Consider the following 17422-nt stretch of genomic DNA (forward strand, 5'->3'; position numbering starts at 1 on the left):
TACTAGTGGCCTGTGTTAGTCACCAAGCATCATCTCATCCTGCTTGCTTGTCTCGTAGTAGGTCATCAAATATTTGTTTTATGAATAAAGTATGAATAAAGGGAAGTCGTCAGTGCGTAAAAACCCGAGGCCTTCCACAATTTGAGTGTTCAATAGCACGTCTCATTAACAGTTCATGAGCTAAACCTTTCATCTTGACTTCTTTCGGAATAGAATGAAATTCTACGCAAGCCTTCCCCAGTCAATCTGCCCTCGCGGCAATGGCTGAGGATGTGCTGTCATTCCATTTAAAAGCATCTTTTTCCTCCTCTTGAGAGCAATGATTGCCCCTGCAGTAGACCACACTGCCCCCCACTTCCGCTGCCTGTCGTCCCCACGGGTTCCAGACCTCAACCCGGTCCGTCACAGAACCGCGCGTAAATCCGCCCTCTCCTCCGACCCCCGCCGCCTTCGCCAGCTTCCGTCTAGCTCGCTTTTGGGACAAGTGATGCAAAGGAGCTCTGCTTCCGCGTCGGCGACGGCGTGGGCAGTGACGTCACTGCGCTCTGACGTCAGGACAACGTGCAGTGCGGTCGCCCGGGAGACCGGGGAAGCCGTTTTACACCCAGCGGAGTCCCGGGCTAGGTGAGGGTCATGGCCTTTCTCAGTTCTCAGAGGACCAGGCCGGCAGGGACTTTGTTCCGGGGCTAAGGCCAGCCGCGCGGGACGGCGGGGCAGCGGGGGCGGGGAGGAGGAAGGCAGGGCGGCCTCTCGGTGCCTCGGGCGAGGCCTGGGCCGGCGCGGTCGAGTCGGGCAGTTAGTTTCCTGCAGTCGCGGGGCGTGACCTCCCGCTCTCCTGCCCCTGACCTGCCCTCTTGTGAATCACGGCCCGGGAATGGTACTAGAGGAAGGGCCTGGAAGCAGAACCGGAGTTAATGACCGGGCGTGACACCGGTGTAAGAGTCGGAAATGAACCACCAAGGACGTTTCGGCATTTAAGAACACACACGTCTATCTCGTGACCAGTGTCACAGAGAAGGTTCGTAAACTTGCACGCAGCAGCGGCCACGTACTACTGTACTTTTGCCAAGGACAGTTTCCATATATATACTGGGAAGGACCGAAAGGAACTTGTTTAGTAAAGTAATGAATGGGCAAATTAAAAATCACAAGTTTTCTCCTGCTAAAGAGCAAACAGCCCCACACTTCTTGAAAAGCAGAATTATCTGCGAATTCCACAGTTCTTTTCATGGGTAGTCACATTTTTGTAAAGACCCAATTCTAAAAGACTTAGAAGCCATTTCTTTAAAATACAGGCATAACAAAAATAAACGTTAAAGAAAGTAGTACCCTTGTAGTCAGTCACCTCGGGAATTTAAGGTGCCTACCTCTTGTAACCATCATGCATTGCTTATCAGAAAAGCAGCGAGTTACTACAGTTCGTACTCACAGTTTACATGGGTTTACAATAAAATAATGTTAAAGACTTCTTTATACAGGGACAAGTTACAAATGTTCTTGGGATGAATCCAACGACTCTATCTTGGCTGCATGAAAAAAATGAGATCCCTAATTTTGTCACCATGTCTTCTGCCATGTGCATTAAAATCAGTTTCTTCTCCACCCCTGTGTCTTGGAGATCCTTCTAATTTACCAGGGTGCCATTTTTAATTTTTCTTTCATAACCAGAAGCCTTCTGATGATATAGTAATACATTAGAGTAGTCACAGTGAAAGGCATTAAATAATAAATATCCTACTGGTACCTTGAATTTATACGTTATTTAGGTCCATGCTTGCTAATACTTTTGTAGATGGTACTTTAAGAGGACATATGGTTGGTTATTTAAGGGGAAAATGGTTCTGTGGAGCCAACGATACTATCGTTTCCATTTACTAATGATGGCTTAACTGAAGGGAACAAGCCTTCTGGTTTCTCACCATGTGACTATGACAGTATCAGATTACGTACTTGGTCACTTGGACCCATGTCAACATCATTAACTCTACTCCCATGGTTGACCTCAGTTAACATTACCAAGCACACACATTGTCTTGTGTTATATGTGGGAAGACAGCTCATTAGTTTTGTTTTAAACTGTAGCTTATTGAAATGAGGGATATTTTGGACTAACACAGGGTTGAGGAATCTCTCCTCCACCAATGATTGCATAGTTTATAAAAATAACATTGGCATTATTATTTTTTTTCCTTTAGTCTCTTGCCCTGACTTAACTCAATCTTAGGAAGCCTTTGCTGACTTCCTATCCCCCACCTAAAAGATAGATGGGTAGATAGGTTATTATGCTTTCTTGACTCTTATATTGCCTTTGTTTAGCAGTCATGGGCCTTAGACCACCTTTTTCTGCTGAGGAATCTGTTTCTGTCGCTTGAATCTGCTGCACCACTGGCTTTGACATCTACTCGTGTGTGTGTGTGTGTGTGTGTGTGTGTGTGTGTGTGTGTGCGCGCTCAAGCACTCGACATTTGGTATGTGTATTTATGTTCATGGCATACCAGTGTATGCATGTTCATGTATGTGTGAACGGTTGATGCAGAATGTCTGAGTCACTCTCTACCTTACAGGGTCTCTCACCTGAATTCTGAACTGATCAATTCAGTGAGTCCAGCCACCCAGCTTGCTTCTAGGATCCCTGTCTCTGCCTCCCAAGGCTGGTATTTCTACATTTATGGGTTCTGGGATTACACTGACTTTACTTAGTCAAGGACTTTACTCAGTAAGCCATCTTTCTTAGTCTCTTTTACTCTTACCATGAACACATAGATAGACTCTTCATCGATAAGACTGGATTGGGTATTCTTGGTCCAATTAGAGAAAAATTTGAAGGAAGGAAATGATGTCTCTGTTGTCTGTAGTTTCATGAAAGTAATAAAAGTTTTATGTTGAATTGTTAGTATTAGAAAATGAAAATCTGTTAAAGTAAAATCTAGGTAAATTTACATAGATATCCACCACTGTTATCATTGGAATGCCGCCTTTGATATTTGGTGGCTCTTCAGTTCAGTGCCTGTAAATTGTAACTTAGTAACGCTGTGTTTTTTGTACTCTATTATGTAAACAAGCCTTGATGGCTCAAGTGTTTTTCCCTTATCCTGCTGACTATATTATATTTGGTATTGGTTTCTATAGTTTTTCAGAAAAATGTTACTTTACAATACTGAAATAAGTCTACTTAAAATCTTATAGTTACTCTGTTGCAAAACAAATAGTAAAGCACTATTAATTTTACTAGTAGTTTATAAATTTCTGAAAAATACAAAAGATGTATAAGTCAGTATATGTATATACATATATATATATATAAAACTTCCTGTGTGAGTGGCTTAAAAACTCGCTAAGGAAACGTGAATTGCACCTTCAAAGGTGGCACTGGAGAAACAAGCATCTGTTGAAAGTGCTTATTGCCAGTTCGTCCCCAGACACTAAGAAAGTTTAAATCACTTGAATTCCTTTGTCATGATCTGGATTCTGACTGTTGACATCAATGTTTTTAGCCTGTTTTTCTGCAGTGCTCTCTCAGTGCGATTAGAGGAGTCATGGATCGTCACATTCCCATGCACGCCTTACCCAAAGAAATCCAACAGGTACGACGTTGCATTATACAAGTGTAACTTTAGGAGCGTCTCGGCAGTTAGAGCATTCTAAACTACAGGAGAGTGAACTAGAAAACCACCTCAGAACCAGGATGAATCTGAGGTGGGAGAAGGAGTAACCACACTGTAACTTTCACTGCACAGAATATGTAGTAAGACGGATGCAGAATCCCACTTTACAATTTAACTGGCTTTGGAGTCCTAGTGGAAGCAGGTCCTAGAAATGTTCATGTTTATAACTTTTTGTGTTTTTTTTTACATAATTCATTTTCACAGACTTTAATTCCCATCAGTCACTGTCTGCCAGGTGCTGCTTTATTGTGTTTTGTTTTAGATAGAATGTAATTGTGTAGCATTGTCTGGCTTAGAACTCACTGCATAGACCATGCATGTCTGGAATTCACAGAAATCTGCCACTCTTTGCCTCCTGAGAGCTGGGATTAAAGGTGAGCACCACCATACGGTTTAGAGATGGTTTTAATCAGTTACCAATCCATTTTGTCCTTTGTTCTTCCCAGACGGAAATTGTGGGTACGCAAGGAGATGCTTTTCCAGGATTCCTTAGTTTGTTGAGCGTTAACAGCAGGCAGGTGGCAACAAAAGCATTAGCACTCTACACTATTCAGCTCTGAAAAGGCCTCAGGTAGAAGGGGCCTTGGCTTTGGAAGTATTAGAACTCCTATACAGGCTTAGAGCACCAGGACCCTTAGCTTCACAAGTATTTCAGCTCTTGTGTGGACCTAGGGAGTTGGGATTCCTAAGCCCTTGGTGGTAACAGTTTTAAAACATCTAGCCCTGGAGACTGCCTGAGGACCCCTGGCTCTAAAGACACTCTACTTTCTGGACCTCTTAGTGCCAGGGCCTACAGTTTCTTTCACTGGTCCCCCACAGGCTTCCGTTCTTCAGCTCTCTGGACTTCGAGGGTTCCTCTCGTTAGATTATTCAGTTAGCTCTTGTTGCTGTGGCCACTGTTTGAGGTGTTACTGTCCATTTGGGAGGCTGTTGCGACTGGACTTTTGCTGCTTCTGTGGGCACACACACAGTTTAGTGGCTCCACGTCCTTTAGAGCTGCCACTCTGCAGCTTCACAGCTGGGACTGCTGACTGCCCAGCTCCACTCTTGCTTCAGTTGTCAAGGGGCTGGCTGCACTGCTACTTCTGGGTCTCAGTGTGCTGGCCTCTCAGCCATGCCTGTGGCCCCGACTGCTGCAGAGGCTGAGCAGCCTGTGTTATCAAATGTGGGTAAGAAGTCACACAGGGAAGAGGCCTTCTCCTGAACACAGTGTTGCAAAACAAGGGAGGAAACACATCCCTCCTAGTGAGTGTACAGCCATGTAGCCAGAGAAAAGGTGTTTGCAGGAACCACAGCCAGCCTCCCATGCACCCAACAAGACAATGCCCCCTTTGTACCTGTCCCTAACAGTCACCTAGAACACCAATGGAAAATGATCTCCCAATCTGGCCTGGGCAGAAATAGTTGCAGGGTCCACTGGAGTTTACTTAGGCCTGGAATAGCAGAAACTGTGATACAAACGGTTTCAAACAGTGCTGGCTGTGGCTGCATCTTCAGGTGCCAGAGCAGGCAGCTGTGATCACTGTGTCATTTGCTCAGGGCCTCTCAGAAGTGTTCAAAATGGCAGAGGCTGGCCTAGAATAGTGTAGCTGGCTATCTGACTGAACATCCTTTTAACTCAAGGCAGCCAGGGCAGCAAGGGAATATCCAACTGCTACATCTAGAGAATCAAATGACCATATCCCCAGCAGCTTTGCTTATTTATAAGACAACATACATTTTAAAAGAAGAACTTACTATTAACACTGGTACTGATTCCAATAGTACTTCAGTAATACTTAATGCCTGCATAACATCCCAAGGAGAAGTAGATTCCATTTCTCTCAATTTAACATTGAAAATATGGTGTGTGTGTGTGTGTGTGTGTGTGTGTGTGTGTGTGTGTGTGTGTGTGTGTGTGTGTGTGTCTGTCTGTCTGTCTGTCTGTCTGGACCACAGCATTTGGAGGTCAGAGGATGACTGGTGGGAACTGATTCTCTTCTACCATGTGGGTCCTGGACCTTAAACTCAAGTTGTCAGGCTTGCCCATGAGTATCTTTTACTTGCTGAGTCATCTTGCCAGCTTTGATTTTATATTTATAATTTGTTTACTCTAGTTAACAAGCAATTTACAGCTTTTATATTACCTTCTTCCATACTAATTTACATCTGTTTTCAGGTAAAGGTATTTCTTCTATATTTGGTTTTTTAATCCATACATTATCGATATAATAACTAAAAAGTACCTCTTTAAAAAGTGACATAAATTGAGTTACAACCTTACGCTTTAACTGTTCCTGTTGATATAGCTTCTGTAGCAAATCTATCAACTTCCCCCACCCTTTATCCTGCTAAGAATTGAATGTAGGATCTCAATGTGTCTGTAATTAAGCTGCATCCTCAGCCTTACAGTCAGTTCTTTATTAATAATAATTCATCACTCTTCACTGGAAACTGGTCAGTTCTCAGGGGTGCTTTTGCCAGTGTGTGCTGCTTGTGGATGGCCTGTTAACATTAGTCATGGCATTGACTTGACATGGTGCTGCTTGCTGCCTACCTTCCAGATTTATGGAAACTTTAAAGGAAGTGTAGTTACCAGAAGAGATCCTTTAAATCACCCCATGTCTTTCTCTTTACCTGTGAAGTTCACCGTAAAATGCTAAGCATATAGGAAGCTCAACTATGCTGTTGCTTCAGAAATGGTACTTCCATGGGTCTGAAAAAATTCAGTGTCTTCACATCTGAACTGGGTTCCATGCATGAGATAGCTTGGCTGTAATAGAGGTTAAAAGAAACAGTAAAACAAAACAAAATACGAAAAGCAAAAAGCCCATATTTCACATCCTAATCACTTGTCAGGAAAAAATTAAGTAACATTAAGAGTCTCTAAGACAGTGTTATGATTTAAGTTCCATGGAAGGCAGTGTCCAGGAGACCAGAGAAGTTGTCCAGCTGGTACAGGCACCAGCTAGCTGCCAAGCCTGATGCTCTCAGCTGGATCCCTGGGACCCATGATAGAAACAGAAGTGGCTGCTGTGCACCATCCTTTTGAGAATGAACCCCTGGATACTGGGATCATCAAAGGGGAGTTTGTGCAGAAGGTATGACTCTAGAGTTGGTTCCTGAAAGCTGAGCTTTTCAATGGACTTAGAGTTGCTATGATGGTTTGTATATGCTTGGCCCAGGAAGTGGCAATATTAGGAGGCGTGGCCTTGTTAGAGTAGGTGTGTCAATGTGGGTGTGGTTTAAGACCCGCTAGCTTCCTGGAGGTCATTCTTCCACCAGCAGCCTTCAGATGAAGATGTAGAATTCTCAGCTTTGCTTGCACCATGCCTGCCTGGATGCTGCCACGCTCCTACCTTAATGATAATGGACTGAACCTTTGAACCTGTAAGCCAGCCTCAATTAAATGTTGTCCTTTATAAGACTTGCTTTGGTCATGGTGTCTGTTCCCAGCAGTAAAACCCTAACTAAGACAGTCTCACAGTGCTGTTGTCATGTGGAGGTAAGGATGGCAGGTGCTGTCCTGTCACTGCAGAGAAAGGGGACAGCAGGAGAGAGTCAGCTGTTTAAACCCAGGACAAGGATACTAGTTATAGCCTTGTCCTGCCCAGTGTGTGGAAGTTAAAGTCTAACTTTGTACTTTTTCTCAGACCTAAGTTAAATATACTTATTAAAAAATACTTTTATGGCCATTAATGTCTGGCAGTTTGACTATAAAGCAGCCAAAACATATATATGTGGATATCCCCAAACTTAGGAAGTCTTTAAAAATAAGCATTTATCTTTCAAAACTTGGCCTGTGTGTTATCTGCACTGTCCACATTAACTTAATTACCTAATGCCCAGCTTGCATTATTCTGTATAGAATCATACTAAATATTTGAATATGCATATTGATCCCTGATCTGAAAAGGCAAAATGCTTCAAAAGCTGGAAGAATTCAATGCTTATATTATGCTATAGATGTAAATTTTATACGAGGAATCTGTTTCATGCACACGTTTATTAAGATGAATAGGACCATATTTAGGCTAGGTGTTTAACATAGGTAAAACATGAATGAAGATTGTATTTAGACTTGGGTTTTAGCTCAGGGATTTTGTTTTATATATGCATTTATTCCAAAGTCTGAGAAAATCTAAAATCGGAACCACTTGTATTTATAAGCAATTTATGTAAGGGATAATTATCATGAATAATTTGTAATGATAATAGTGACAATTCAAATTAGAATCAATTCTTTTTTTAAGATGGAGAAAAGGCTTAGGAAATGCACTCTACTTTTTTGGGAGGAAGAAAGACTGGAGGTGGATGAATCAGTGTCAGTGTATAGCAACTGCGATGTCTTTCAAAGCCCTTTTTTTTCATTCTTTCTTGTCTCTTAACTTTTGTATTACTTTATAGGCTGGTTCTTCTTCCTAAAGATGCCCCTGCTGTGTTTCTTTATTTTCCTTTTCTGTGTATGGGCAAGGAGGGCTTCTGCAGAAATCAGAGCAGAGAGGTGAGAGAGGCCTTTCTTCTTTCTCTCTGTACTTTTGCTGTGTGATATGATAATGGATGTCCAATGCATTAAAATGTGAAAATGGCTGCGCTTCACTGTGCCGTTAATGGCAAAGGGAGCAGTAGTGGAGACATGGCAGTTGGAGGAAACTAAAAAGGAGGTGAGAGAGGAGGCCATCAAAGGAAAGAATGGAGAAGAATGATGGGTAATAAGCTGAAGTGAGAGTCTATTGCCCGCTCAGAGGCAAAGATTAAGTCGCCTTTCTTTGATCTCATCTCCTCAGGGAATCTTAGGGAAGAAGAAATAAGATAATCTTTGACTTGCATTTTCTGGTTCTTTTTGCTTTTTATCATAGTTTCTGGCTGAGCACACAGCACTTTTCAGACTTCCATCCCAGAAGTGACAAAGAACGCACAGGAGGCCCATGGGGCGAATATGTCCCTGTCGTCTTCTGCTGGACCCTGCATTTCACTTCTGTGTGTACTTAGCACCATCTCCGAGTCTGTTCCCTCTCCGGGCTGAGCAGATTCCTCCTGTCTCTGGCTTCAGATAACCAGCAGTGGTTCGTCCAGTCTTCTGCAAGGAGAATGCGGCCCAGCTCTGCATTCTTCCCCGCTTACAGCTTAAATTGAAAACAGCTCTTAGAGATCAGCAAAGTCGTAACTGCATCGCCTCCTCTCCTACGTGTCCACTCACTGTAGAGACTTATGTCCTCCTGTTAGAAAAACAAATTTCTTTTGCGGTTTTTGCTAGGGGATATGCATAGGTCAAAAAGAACAGCAACAAAGTAGTGGAAAGTCAGTTCCCACAGGCAAAGTTAATCCCTTGTTTTTAAAATGGTGACAAAATGAAGACGTTAGCCGATTTTAGCTTCAGGAGATCTTGATTACCACCCAACACAAAGTAAAGTGAGCAGGGTTGTTTATTTTGCAAGACAGAAGTGTCTGTGAGGGCTGGAGAGCACGCTGTTCCTTCCGGGTAACAAGCCTTCTCCAGCACTAACGGCTCGTTTTGTCCTTCTTCAGTAAAGTAATTTTAGTACTTTGGAACTTTGAAATTTATTCAGAATAACAGTTTTATATTTCCAAGCACAGGTTGTCACTGCCAGAGAAAATAAATTTAATTTTTCAGGTCATTTTGGGCCACTGTGGCTAGGTTCAGATTTTGTATTGAGTTAGAGCAGAGAAGAAAAGAAAGTGGTCTTAGAAATGTTAGATTGAGCATTCTGGAAAGTGGTGTGTGTGTTTGTGTATTTGTGTATGTATGTATGTATATATGTATGTATGTGTGTATGTATATATATATATATATATATATATATATATATATATATATATGCATGCTATGTTGTAAAGCACTGGCAGTTTTGACACCTTATGATGAAAGCTGTGTAATTTATGGAAACATTTACTTAATGTTGTGATGCAAAGTACTTCATTAGTAAAAATATTTTGAAAACAAACCATCTTGAAAATTTTTCATGTTTCTATTTGTGGTTAAAAAGTCCTTTTCCTGGCTGGCTATAGAAGGTTATAGAGGTTCTTGAGTTTCTAGTAGAAAAAGAGCTATTAGAGGAAGTAGGCCTTACCCTCATGTGTAGGTGGTCAGAACGTGGCATGCATAATTTTTATAGCACAAATCCATCAGTTATTTACTTATTTATTGCTCAATAAAATGTCTTTATATTGATCTGGTATTTTAACTTAAAACAGATTTATTTATTTTTATGATTCAAAAATTAAACTTACATGCAATTTTTTTTTCTTTCTTTTTTTTTTTTTTGGTTCTTTTTTTTGGAGCTGGGGACCAAACCCGGGGCCTTGTGCTTCCTAGGTAAGCACTCTACCACTGAGCTAAATCCCCAGCCCGCATGCAATTTTAAGAAGTAATATGGAGAGGTTTTATGGGATAACATTTGGCAGACTAAAGGGTGGTATTATAACCAGAAGATTGACAGTTGGTGCAATCAGTTCAGAGCAGTGATTCCTCACACTGTCTTTTAAAACTGTACCCACCTTAACTTTCCTGTTTCTCCTCCCTCCATGCCATGACTCATACTATTGATTTGCTCTTCAACAATTTTGTTATTTTAAGAATTTTACATAATGTACATCACATAATGTGCATTTTAGGTGTTATTTACTCGGCAATATTTCAGAGTTTATATTGAGTTTCCTCGTTTTTAATTAATTTGTTTGTTTGTTTTTTGTTTTTTAAGACAGAGTTTCTTGAAGAGTAGCCATAGTTGTCCTGGAACTCACACAGATTCACCTGCCTCTGCCTCCTGAGTGCTGGGATTAAAGACATCTTCTTTTCCTTCTCTTCTACATAGCTTTCTGATCCTTGAGGGGAAGGATTTGATGAGGATACCCCATTTAGGACTGATTGCAAGATTTCACACACTCTGCTCACTATCTGGGTGTGGGTATATATTAGGCCCATTTACTGTGGGAGGAAGCATCTCTGATGATGGCTGAGTGAGACACTGATCCATGGGTATAGCAGAATGTTGTTAGGGATAATTTCATTGTTGTTTTCCTTTAGCTGAACAGTAATATTTGGTTTTCTCCTAAGTCCATGGCTTATCAAGGTCCATGCAGTTCTAGGTGTGGGTTCCATCTTATATAGTGGGCCTTATATCCAATCAGATAGGGTTGGCTATTTCCATAGTGTTTGTGCCACCATCATCACACCAGTGTATTATGTGGACAGATCATCACTGTAGATGCAGGATTTGTAGCTGGACTGGTGTTCACCTTTCTTCTCTGCTGTCATGCACAATACCTTCTAGTATCGTGAACACTAGTTACTAGTGTTTATAGCTCTAGTTAGGGACCAGCAGAAAGATGGATCCTGTTTCTTAACCCAGTCTGTCAGTGTGTGACTTTTTATTGGGAAATTAAAGCTATTAATGTTGAGAGTTATCAGTGAGCAGTGTTTATTGATTCCTGTTACTTTGTTGTACAGTATAGGTTCCACCCCATCCCCATTTTGGTTTGCTGATCTTAGATGGGATCTAACAGAGATACCCACACCCAGATAATGTACAGAGAGTGAGAAACCGTGCAATCAGCCCTAAATGGGACATCTTCATCAAGTAGTTAACTTCTTAAGATTGAAGATTTTTGTCTGCTGCTTTTTGTCTATAGAGTCGGATTGCTAAATAGATACTGCTTCAATTTGATTTTATTGTGGAACTGCTTCTTTTTTATCTATCTAGTTAGCTACCAATGATAGTTTATTTAGGTATAGTAGTCTCGGCTGGTATCTATGGTCTCTTAGATTTTGTTGAATATCCATATAGGCTTTTCTGGCCTTTAAAGTCTCCATTGAATAGACTGTTATCCTAACACTTTTGTATGTTACTTGTAGCTTTTAATATTCTTCTTTTGTTCTATATGTTTAGTGTCTTGTTTATTATGTATCATGGGTAATTTCTTTTCTGGTTCTATTTGTTTGTTTTCTGTATAATTGTACTATCATAGGCATCATCTTCTTTAGGTTAGAGACATTTCTTCAATGATTTTGTTGAGAATATTTTCTGTGCCTTTGACCTGGGTTTTTCCTCCTTTCTATATTCTTTTATTTGTAGATTTGGCCTTTTATATGACCTAGATTTCTTGGATGTTTTGTGCCTGGATTTTAATCAGTCGATCAATTAATTTTTTAATTTCAGATTTAACATTGTCTTTGGCTGAGGTGTCCATTTTGGTACCTTGTCTTTAATGCCTTAGATTCCCTCTTCCATGTTTTGTTGGGAAGTGGAGGTATACTGAGACAATGAGATACTGCAAATAGGTTGTAGGAAGGGAGAGAGTTGTCTGCAGAGACAGGGATGAAAGGGCTAAGGGACTCTGGGCCTGAACCAAGGAGAAGGGGCATCTGTGAGCTGGTTATCCTCATCAGGGTGAGGATGAGAATGGATGGTAAAGAAGGAGAGGAAGGATAGTGGGACTCACCTACCCCAGTTCCTGCCAAGTGGGACCTTGAGGGATCCTGTGGAGAGTGTTTCTAGGTCTCAGGAGCTGATGAAAAGTGGTATGGGGAAGTAGGAGAGCTGAGTCCTCTGTGAAGTCCCTAGGGCATGGAGGTGGGAGAGACTCCAGCAAGCAATCTGTTCAGGGCTGGGATGAACTAATGGAGGTTCCCTACCCAAGTCTGGGTCCAGTGTGTCAGCCGGAGATCCTAAGGAGACAGTGTTTCTAGGTATATTCTATTTTAACAACTTCTGAGTCAAACCCAGGAGCACAGCATATCTTTCTAATTCCCATATAGCTCAAGATAGCTATGAATGTAGCCCAACAGAAAACTGTAAACTTACTTAAAATGTTATGAAAATTTTCCATTTTTTTTCTTTGTAAGTCAGTTGTGCATTTCTCAAACATGAACTTTGAAGACCACTTTGTATCACAGTGTCAAAGATTGGATATCCGTGGTAGCGCTTCATTTTATTCAGTCAGCATGTTGTGGTTTTCATCATGTGAATCCTATCCATGTTTTGAATAACATTTGATATGTGTGGCTCCACCTTACTCTGCTAGTCCTTCCAGCACTGTGTTGAATAAAGGCAACGAGAATGGACAGCTTTGTCTTCTCCCGGCCTAAGGGACAAGCACTCAGGCTTTTACCACCACCACCACCACCACCACCACCAACTATAATTATGTTGTGAGGTCCTTTTATACATACTATGCTATGAAATCAATTATAAACTTGACTTCATAAAGAAGAGTGATCGCAATTGTTTTAAGAAGTGGCCGGCTGGTTTGTCTGGCTAATGGTTGTAAAGGCCCACTGTCTTATCCCAAATTTTCTGCCAATTTGGCCGAAATTTACTATAAACCTGTTATTTTTGATGAAGGCATTAACATTTTAATTTGGTTTATTTATTGTGTTTCATGGCAGCTGTGCTTGTGCCATGGTATATGTGAGGCTAAAAGGGCAGCGGTCAGTAGTTGGCTCTTCCCTTCTACCATGTGGTCCTGGGAATCAAACTCAGACCTTCAGGCTCTGCAACAGGCACCTGGGCAGACATTTTAATATACAAAATATCTGAAAAATGTTAATGCTTTATACTGTGTATACCTTTGTGTAAAGTTTGTTTCTTTTCTCTATACAAGCAAAAAGAAAAGGGCCAGTGAATATGTAGATTTAACTGAATAAAGGGAAAGGAGGCCAAGCTTTTGGAGCAGGGAATGCCCCCATCGGGCAGCAGGAGGCTTTAGGTGCTTTTGTAGTTAAGTATGGTCAGGAACACTGACAAAGGTTTAAGCTTAATTTACTTTTTAAAGGCTATCATGATTTTTTATTAAATAACTATAATTTTTGGAGTGCAAACACTACATTTCAGGAGGTCGTGTGCAGTGTCTGTCTTAAGTGGTTCTGTTTCTGTTCAGTGGCCTCCACTTGTTAATGCTTCCTCCAGCAGACGAGGCGGGGACTTCCTGGTAATGATGGCCCTTAGTCAGCAATGACAGCTGTTATTTGACTCTGAAAATACAATGATAGAACACTGAGTTAGAAGAAGGACGACACACCAACAGACACCTGACTTCACTGCGATCCAAAATTACAGTAGCAATACCTCTTCAGCCTCAGAAAAGTGTCCCAAGCAATTAGTTCACATAGACACTAAGAATTGAAAAAGTTATCTTTTATGTTCCAGTTTTGCCTATAGAAAATATCTATAATTGAACAAAACTGAGAATCTGTGTGCCATATATGTATTTAGTAGATAATTCAGAAATCCTGGTTATGCTCGGCCCAGTCTGGAGACCATTGTTTTAGGTCTATTATTATTTTATTATTTTGCTTCCAGATCACAGTGACTATCATATTTTTCCTTGATGAACATTTAGAAAATCTCAAAAAATGCACTACCTTACTTAGTTTAGCTTTTCATCTCTTGATTTTTATGATGAATGCTATTTATTTTAAATACCTTTTACATTGTGAAGTTTCTATGATTTTTGTTTCATACAACCAGCTACAAATCTACTTTCCCTATCAAGAATTTTCTTTAGAGTAAGGATAGAGCAGTTTCTAGGAGTAGGAAAAAGTTTGTGACAAATGGACAAAATTTCATAATAAAATCTCTTAGAGTAAGCAATAGAATACTCTAATTAATGAGAAGGGATCAAAACTCAACATGAGCAAAGGGACTTCAAGGCAATACCCATCTGTCCTGAATGTGCTCAGGTTTCTTGACTGGGTAGGTGAGCTTCCCAAGGGCTCATAGTGTCCTGAATGGGATTGCAGTCACTTGTTATCTCTGAGGACTGCTGAGAGGGTAATATGCAAATGTTGTTCCATGAATGAAATGCTATTAGATAACTCCAGACAAGGCTTTAGAGTATATTATTAAAGTGTGGCTTTCAAAAGTTAGGGTTATTATTTTATTCATTCATTCATTCATTATTTTTTATTTATTTATTTATTTATTTATTTATTTTAGATGGTGTCACAGTGGATAGCCCTGGCTAATCTGGGAACTTAGTATACAGAGTAGGATGGCGTAAACTTATGGAGAACCACCACTTGTGCCTCTTGATTGTTGGGATTAAAGGCCTGAACCATTATACCCAGACTAAGGCATATTAGTGAAGGCCGTAATCCTTGGACTAATTTTATATTCACTAAGAGATAGCACACGAGCCTTGCTATTTCACTTAATGTTTTCTTCATTATACTACTTTATGTGTATTTATGTGCACTACAATACATGTACAGAGAACAACCTGTAGGGGCTGGCTCTTGCCTTCCATCGTGTGGATGCAGGGATTAACTTGAGGTGGTGGGGCTTGGCAGTAAATCTTTACATGTTGTACTATGTTGCCCATTTCTATTTCAGTTCCTTTTAAAAAAGATTTAAAATTGTATGCATATACAATTTATATATAAATATGCATTGCATTTATTCCTGACTCCCATAGAGGTGAGAGGAGGGCCTTGGATCCCCTTGAACTAGAGTTACAGATTGCTATGGGTCACCCTTTAGATGCTGAGAACTGAACCCAGGTCCTTGCAAGAGCAGCAAGTACTTTTACCTTCCGAGGTATCTCACCAGCCCTCCTCTCATTTTTGTGGCTGTGGTTACTAGCTCTAAAAACTATGTTAGGCGTAGAATACATGAACTTTTAGGAAGATGGCTGATAAAGTTTGCCTTACTGTTATTAAAGTAGCTATGAGTAACTTTAACATTTTTCTTTATTATACTACTTTATGTGTATTTATGTGCACTATTAGGCTATTTGCACAAGTAATTAGCAGTCCCATAATGAGATGTACGGGGAACAGTATTTAGTAAGTAGAATTAGTACCAACTAAGGTGTGTGAAGTTCCAGCCTGAACACATATTGAACATATATTTTATATGTGTGTGTGTGTGTGGGGTTGTGTGTGTATGTATGTATACACACATACATATATATATATATATAATTTATGTACACATACACATGTGTGACACATGCTGCTTTACATGCAAATATTCCAGTGTAGATTGTATAAGCTATATACTTACAATGATGTTTGTGGTTCTGTCCTTGCATCTGAAAGCAAGCACTCAAAGCAAAGAATGGGAAATACTGGTTTCAAGGGATAGGTAGGGTAAAGGAAAAAAGTATAAAACGACTGGGCAAAGATCCTGAAGTGTTAGTAGGACATTCAGCTGTCAAGAGGGACGGAAGTGGGGAACTGGAAACATCAGCTGTAGGACATAAGCTTTTCCCACTAGGCTTTCTGTCTTCAGAGCCATAATGTCTTACACTCCGCTTCTCTGTGTGTTTCATCCCAGTAATGTGGCTAATTCTGCACCACACACAGGATGCTTTACCCTTTGGGTTGCTAAGAACTCCTAATTGCCCAGCTCTTCTATACTTTCAAAACTAGTTTGCTTATTCCTGTCTAGAGGTCGGTTCTTTTGTATCCAGTACCTACCTTGAGGCTGTCAGTCACCCATGGGTAGGAGGAGAGGTAGACTAAGTCATATTACTAAATAGCAATGTATAGATAAATGCATTAATTAACATGATAGTATAACATAAAATTGCTGAAGTACAGAAGAGTGGTGCAGACGCAGGTTCTACCAGAGAGTATTGCTAATACTGTGTCTAGCATGCTTGAGTCTTTTCTTGTTCTGTTCCCTAATAGCAGCCACATCGAGCCATTCAGTTCTAGACATTATGGTGGGAAACACATAGAACAAGTTCAGAGAAAGCTAGGGTGAGACAGAGACTGGAAAGCTTGTTATCTGGGAAGGAACTGGGGTGTTTATCTGAGGAAGAGAAAACATGACATGTTCCTGATAACTCGTAGAAGAAACATGCAGTCTTTAGATCTTAGAATGAACTCTGTGTGTGGGACCAGGTTGTTTTGTATTGTTACTGAGGATTGTTGGTGTTGTGAGGAGTGATGGGATGAACACAAGAGGATTTCCTGGGAGGCAGAACTGGCAGAAAATGAGATAGGCTGCATTGGAAAGGGGTTTCTCATCCTTTGGAATGTCAGCATAGAGGTTGAGCAATATGTCTCAGTTAAAGTAGACCCAAAGGAGCATGTCTAAAGCTTAAACCAAGTCATTAATGATTTCTTTGAAACCTATTTTTATAAATCTATACATTTAGTATCAGTGGCAGGGGATTGACATAATTATTCACACATTGTATTCAGGCCTTTGATTTGAAATTGCTAACGTTTAAGTAAGATACTTATTTTATAACATTCGTTACTCACTTGTTCCAAGTGATACTTCTGCAAAGGGGTTGATAAGTAGATATGCTATAACATAGTCACAGGAGCACCATCCACCTCCTTGTACTTTAACACGGACACTGTCTACCTCTTTGTGCTATAACAGTTACAGGGACATTTTCTACCACATCAAGGAAGGCTGTCTTAAGAAACACTTTGACCACATGTGGTGTGTAGCCTTCAAACCTAGTATTGGAGACAATAGGTAGAAGGATAGGGGGTTGGAGGCCATGGTGGACCAGTCACCAAATTCCAAATTCCTTTGGTGCCCTAGAGCTCTCTTAACCTTTATGAAAAGCTAATCAAATATAGGCCACCAAGGACTATTTATTCTTAAGACAAAATAAGGGTCTTTTTCCTGGTTTGCTTTTCACTGCCTTCGTGTTGACCAGAGCCACACATACTTTGTCTGAAGGACATGAGAATCCATATACTCATGGTAGGAAAGTACAATATGGCACATAAATACGTAAGTATTGCTTTTTATAAAGACTTGGGTTCAGTTTTAACATTCTCACCTTTT

At 40.6% G+C, this 17422-nt stretch overlaps 1 protein-coding gene across 14 annotated transcripts in view; it reads left to right on the plus strand.

Annotated features, from left to right (window-relative positions):
• Positions 1 to 561: 561 nt before the first annotated feature.
• The window catches only part of Lekr1 (leucine, glutamate and lysine rich 1), a 176721-nt gene continuing 159860 nt past the window's right edge, over positions 562 to 17422 (plus strand). For 6 of the 14 annotated variants that reach the window (XM_087626812.1, XM_087626823.1, XM_087626835.1 and 3 more), the window contains exons 1-2: positions 562 to 624; positions 3495 to 3584. In XM_087626812.1, coding sequence (XP_087482938.1) covers positions 3537 to 3584 — 48 coding nt within the window. In that variant the 5' untranslated portion in view covers positions 562 to 624; positions 3495 to 3536. 14 annotated transcript variants of the gene reach the window in all.

The sequence above is a fragment of the Rattus norvegicus genome, chromosome 2 (assembly GCF_021556685.1).
Source record: "Rattus norvegicus strain SHRSP/BbbUtx chromosome 2, alternate assembly SHRSP_T2T, whole genome shotgun sequence".
NCBI classification, from domain to species: domain Eukaryota; kingdom Metazoa; phylum Chordata; class Mammalia; order Rodentia; family Muridae; genus Rattus; species Rattus norvegicus.